The sequence below is a fragment of the Durio zibethinus genome, chromosome 7 (assembly GCF_047325235.1).
Source record: "Durio zibethinus cultivar Kanyao isolate XHJ-2024 chromosome 7, ASM4732523v1, whole genome shotgun sequence".
In the NCBI taxonomy this organism is placed as follows: domain Eukaryota; kingdom Viridiplantae; phylum Streptophyta; class Magnoliopsida; order Malvales; family Malvaceae; genus Durio; species Durio zibethinus.
In genome coordinates this window covers 14,697,662-14,703,087 of record NC_143168.1, presented here as the reverse complement: position 1 = coordinate 14,703,087, position 5,426 = coordinate 14,697,662, and the positions used below count along the sequence as shown (strand labels likewise).

General features: G+C 27.7%; 1 protein-coding gene across 1 annotated transcript; it reads left to right on the top strand.

Annotated features, from left to right (window-relative positions):
- Window positions 1-2,479: 2,479 nt before the first annotated feature.
- On the top strand, window positions 2,480-5,084 carry LOC111276804 (putative protein phosphatase 2C 2). Its single transcript, XM_022862654.2, has 5 exons — window positions 2,480-2,866; window positions 3,132-3,305; window positions 3,747-3,920; window positions 4,247-4,426; window positions 4,795-5,084. The coding sequence occupies exons 1-5, from the start codon at window positions 2,618-2,620 to the stop codon at window positions 4,939-4,941; spliced, it is 924 nt and encodes a 307-aa protein (XP_022718389.1). The 5' UTR covers window positions 2,480-2,617; the 3' UTR covers window positions 4,942-5,084.
- The last annotated feature ends 342 nt before the right edge of the window (window positions 5,085-5,426 follow it).

Genomic DNA, 5,426 nt, shown 5'->3' with positions numbered 1-5,426 from the left:
ATATTGAAATAATAATATTTTAAATATTATTATAATATTTTGATGTTAAATATTAATTTAATAATATTTTAATATATTATGTTATTTAAATAATATTTAACTAGTATTTTAATATTAAATATTAATTTAAAAGCATTTTAACATCGAATAATATTTTAATATTTAACAATATTATAATATTATGTAATATTAATTATTAATTTAATAATATATTAATATTGAATCTGAAATTAATAATATTTTAATATGAAATATTGATTTAATAATAATTCAAAATATTATATTATTTTCAAATTATTTTAATAATATAAATATTAAATTTAATAATATTTTTTGTATGCTATACTATTTTAATAATATTTTAATATATAATAATATTAAAGATTAATTTAATAATATTTTAGTGTTTGATATTATTTAATTATATTAAAGTAATATTAATTAATTATCAAATTAAATATTATAATTAATATTATTTAATTGATTAAAATAAAATAATATTAATTAATCATAATAATTAGAATTAATTAAATATGAAAGGATAAAATTATAATAATTAAATATATAAGGATAAAATTGTCCAATAAATAGTATTCTCAATTTCTGATGAGGCAGGAATTGCAATTCTTAGGGGAGAGTAAAGAATTGCTATTTCTTGTTTTTAAGGAATTGACATTCGGTGAAATTGTTATTCTTTACTAAAAAATAAACCAAATAACGAAATAGAAAAGGCATAAAAAAAAAATGACTGTGATGGAATTCCAAATCATCCAACCAAACGTGGGGTAAAGGAATAAAAATGCACGATTATCTCCTAAACGAATTATTTTTTAATTTTAATTAGCTTGATTTTTGGGATGAATAATGCATTAAATAAAATAAAATCATAATTAAATTTCTAGAAAGTTTTGGTAATACCTAAACTTAAGAGATCAAAATTTCAGAATTACAACTTCCAACAACTAAAAGGGTCATGAAAAAGACTATAGTTGAATTATTATTAGCCGAATTATTCCTTTATCTTTCGTCACAAATTTCTTTTACTTTTAACTTTTAATTATTTTTAATTAAATTTAGAAGTAGAAAGGTAAATTTACGCACATTTAAAGACTAATAATAAATTTGATTCATCATCTCAGCTAAAGTGATAAATTTAGACCTTATCCTTAAATACTATTTTAAATTTTTGGAAAAATTAAACCTCCTGTTGATAAACACTTTTATTTTTTTCTTTTTAATTATCCTTTATGGTTTTTTATACAAATTATATTTTTTGCCTTTTCATTTTATTTTTTTTCTAAGTAAAAAATAAAATTATTTATCAAACCAAATCTAAATAAATTATAGGATTAATATCATGAATGATCACTAAATTATAGTAAAATATTCAATATGATATTTAAACTTTAAAAATATCTAATTTGATACTTAAATTATGAATCTGTTAACTAATATTATATTTATCTTTAACGTGATTAACTTTAAATGACAACATTTGATGGATAAATAATCCTCTAAATATTATATTAGCTAACAGTTTATAATTCAAATATTATATTAAAAATTTTTAAAATTAAGATATCATATTAAGTATTATATTATAATATAAAGGTCACTTATGACATTAATATTAAATTCTACAAAAACCACTCTACTGTCCTTATTGTATATTATGTAAAGAAGGAAAATTCCTTTTCACTAATTAAAAGGTAGTGAAAGTTTTCACTAATTTATCTAATAGTTAATAATGCACATTTAGATAAATCCTTAGTTGAAATTTAATGATTTTAAATTAAATATAAAATTAAATTAAAAATTAAAAATAATTTAAACAAATATCAACCACAAAAACTTATGTTGCTTTTTTAGCAGGGAAGGTGATCTTTTTTCCCTTGTAAGGGATGCTTATGACCTCAATATATTAAGACCGATTCATAACTATAAAATAAAATTGAAGTAGCAATGGTAAGACTCTGTAATTATTTTCATTTAGAAAATAAAAGATGCCGTCCATAGGTGTCAAAGCTGGCTCCTTGTTATTTAAGTAATTAAATAGCCGAAAAATGAACAGTCAGTTGAGGCTGACTGACTTAAAAACACTGTTGAAAAATATGCCACGTACCAAGTCAATTGAATTGTTTCCTGTTTAGGATATCTATCAAAGGCAGCCGACTTAAGCATTAATATGACTATTTCCTTGGCTTTGGTTTTCAAGTTTGAAAGTGTCAACTGTCAACAACCTTTTTGCACTCCCCTTTGACCCGTTGTATCATATCATATATATATATATATATATATATATCTCCAAATGAAATGAAGCTGCATATTTTACCCTATATATCATTAATTCATTGAGATTAATGTTGCGTGAATCAAAAAAAGATTGATTGAGCCAAAGATGATAGATTTGCAGGAAACGTTATGGAGGCTTTCTATAATTTCTCTACCCAGTTTCTTTCTTCAAGGCTCAAGTAAGGCTTTCTCCAGGTTTGGCTGCTTTTTTGTTCAAGAAAGGTCGTTAATACTGTCCCAGAAATACTGAAACTACCAGGGAGAAGATCCAGGAGGTGTTATCATCAACGAAGAAGAAGAAGAATCCGATAATTGTATCGGATTAATGGCAGAGATTGACATCGGAGCTTCCAGTTCAAATGGGAGGACTAATACTATAAAGCTGAGGAAGAGGCCTGCTACGCTGCTTTTGCCTGAGTACTTTCCTCGTTTGGAAATATTTCCCAGGTTGGAGAAGAAGAAGGAATTTGAGATTGAAGGAAGAGATTTCTTTTTGGCCAGCAAGAAAGGAATAAGAGAGATCATGGAAGACAGCTATAGTTTCACGGTTGATATCTTGGGTGATCCTAAGCAGGTTGGTCTTTACTATATTTCCATCTAAGAACCCAGAGCACTTTTAAGGGGCTCAGTTGATTCATTCAATTACTTTAAGAAATAACATTCTGTATAGGTTTGAAATTCAAATCTTAACACTTAAAACTCTTCTCCCGTCTTTAAGCCCGTCTATGTACAAACACTTTTCATCTAAAGTACTTAATTTAACATAAACAACTCAATTTTCTGTCTTTATCATTACACAAATATTTAAGTTTATTGACCAAGTCACACATTTTCTCCAGGCATTTTTTGCTGTGATTGATGGGCACGGAGGCCACGCCGCGGCTGACTACGTAGCTGAAAATTTAGGAAAGAACATTGTGGAAGCACTTGAAAATGTTGGAGACGAGATTGGTCGGTTGGAGCAAGCTATTCGCAGAGGTTACTTGGTCACGGATAAAGAATTTCTTAGCCAGGCAAGTTACCGACTTCACATGTTCATTTGAAATTTTCAGCATTGTGCAATATATAGTAGTACATCCTTTTGATCACTTGGTCTCTTCAATATTTAATTTCATATCGTTAAATGCTCATGCACATAAATTATTTAACATATATAAAATTTGATCATTCATGTGTTTGGATATCACATCGTCATTGTGAAACACATCATTGATAAAATGATGAACGGAGACAATATTTTATCTTAAATTTTGAGATGGACATCCAACTTAAAATTAATATTTAATATATTAGATGAAAATACTGACATGAAAATTTTTTTTATGAATCATATATACTTCTTACGTTTGGGCGTTAATTACCTTGTCTTTTCCAACAAAAGTTTCCTTACCAAAGTTGATAAGTGAAATAGTTTTTAAGTAATGTTATCTTATACCACTGAAAATCACATTCAGGGTGTAAGCAGTGGAGCTTGTGCATCAACTGTGCTCTTAAAGGATGGTGAGCTGCATGTAGCAAGCGTTGGAGACTGTAGAGTAGTTCTTAGTCGAAAAGGAATAGCCGCTGCAATGACAAATGACCACCGCCTTAGCAGCAGGGAGGATGAGCGGCTTCGGATTGAGAGCTCTGTAAGTTCTTCGTATAATTTGGTTCTTAAAGGAATTAGACTCTCCTTTCCAGAGGCAAATCCAACGCATGAAATAGTGTCATGGATATCCCTAAAAATTAGAAAATAAGAAAATTTGAAGATAAACTTTTTTTGGAACCCCAAAAATTTTTTTTTGAACACTCTTTTTTTCTAAAAAATTAATAAATCCATCGACACTTATATATATTCTAAGTGGACATCTCAAAAAAAAAAAATTGGATTGGCATTGGCCCTTTTGTTTGTCCATATGATCAATCAATTTATTGCTGACCTGATTCTAATTGAGTTTAATCGTTGCACTTGCAGGGTGGTTTTGTGCATTGTCGAAATGGGGTGTGGAGAGTTCAGGGATCCCTCGCGGTTTCTAGAGCAATCGGAGACTTCCATTTGAAACAATGGATTATTTCGGAGCCAGAGATTAAAACGCTCCCCTTAACATCGGATTGCGAGTTCTTGATAATGGCTTCGGATGGATTGTGGGACAAGGTACCTTTTGCATGGATTTTTATCTCCAAATTGTTGATTAGTTCGACTTGAATACATTAAACAGAGGATAATATGGTTGGCCAAAAAAAAAAAAAGGATGGATAAAATAGAATTTGAGGTTTAGTTTAAATGGTTCACTCAACTATTTTAAGAGATGTATTTGAGTAAGGTTAAGATTCGATCATTAGCTTTTGCAAATTAATTCACCTTTCCCGATTTTGCTTAGATCTTAACCTACTATATATATATATATATATATGTAATTGATAATATGTCGATCAAATCCCCCAAAAAATATAGGTTTGATTAAGATAAAATATATTACTAACTAATTACTACATAAAAATTTTATGCGAAACAATTTTCAGGTGAACGAACAAGAGGCAGTCAATGTGGTGTTGAGAGAGAGGAACGTTCAGGAATCCTGCAAAAAATTAGTTGACATTTCTTGTGGAAGAGGAAACATAGATGATATTACTGTAATGGTGGTCAACCTTGAAAATTTTGCATTATGAAAAATGTTAGTATATATCAAAATCTCATGGAATTAGATCAATTTTAAGACCCACTTGCGTATAGTTAATTTTAAGGAATTTAGAGTGTAAATAGTGTTGTCTATATCTTATAAAAGAATGAATGCTTTTTAAGTGGTTTTAAATATTTTTATGAAAATAAAGTTTGTAATTCATGTATTATATATGCATAAGTATTGAAGAATTATATTTGAATGTTAATAAATAACATTTGGAATTAAAAATAAGTAAGGAGATTTTTGAAGGAAATTCGAATAATCAAATTTAAAAGTAATCTGCCTTAAAATTTTAACTTGAACATCCGAAATATAAATAAAAAGATTTAAATATCATTTGAAGGGAATTCGAATAACCAAATTTAAAAGTGATTTGTCTTAAAATTTTGCCTTGAACAATCAAATGTCGTATAGGATTTCACATTCTATATGAAAATTCACTTACAGTATTCAAGTGCCATGACTTGGGCC

Excerpts from the sequence above, each read along its gene's own strand:
- LOC111276804 (XM_022862654.2), top strand. The coding sequence starts at position 2,618 with ATGGCAGAGATTGACATCGGAGCTTCCAGTTCAAATGGGAGGACTAAT. Across the intron at positions 2,867-3,131 it reads TCTTGGGTGATCCTAAGCAG|GCATTTTTTGCTGTGATTGA; the intron begins GTTGGTCTTTAC and ends CATTTTCTCCAG. Across the intron at positions 3,921-4,246 it reads GGCTTCGGATTGAGAGCTCT|GGTGGTTTTGTGCATTGTCG; the intron begins GTAAGTTCTTCG and ends TTGCACTTGCAG.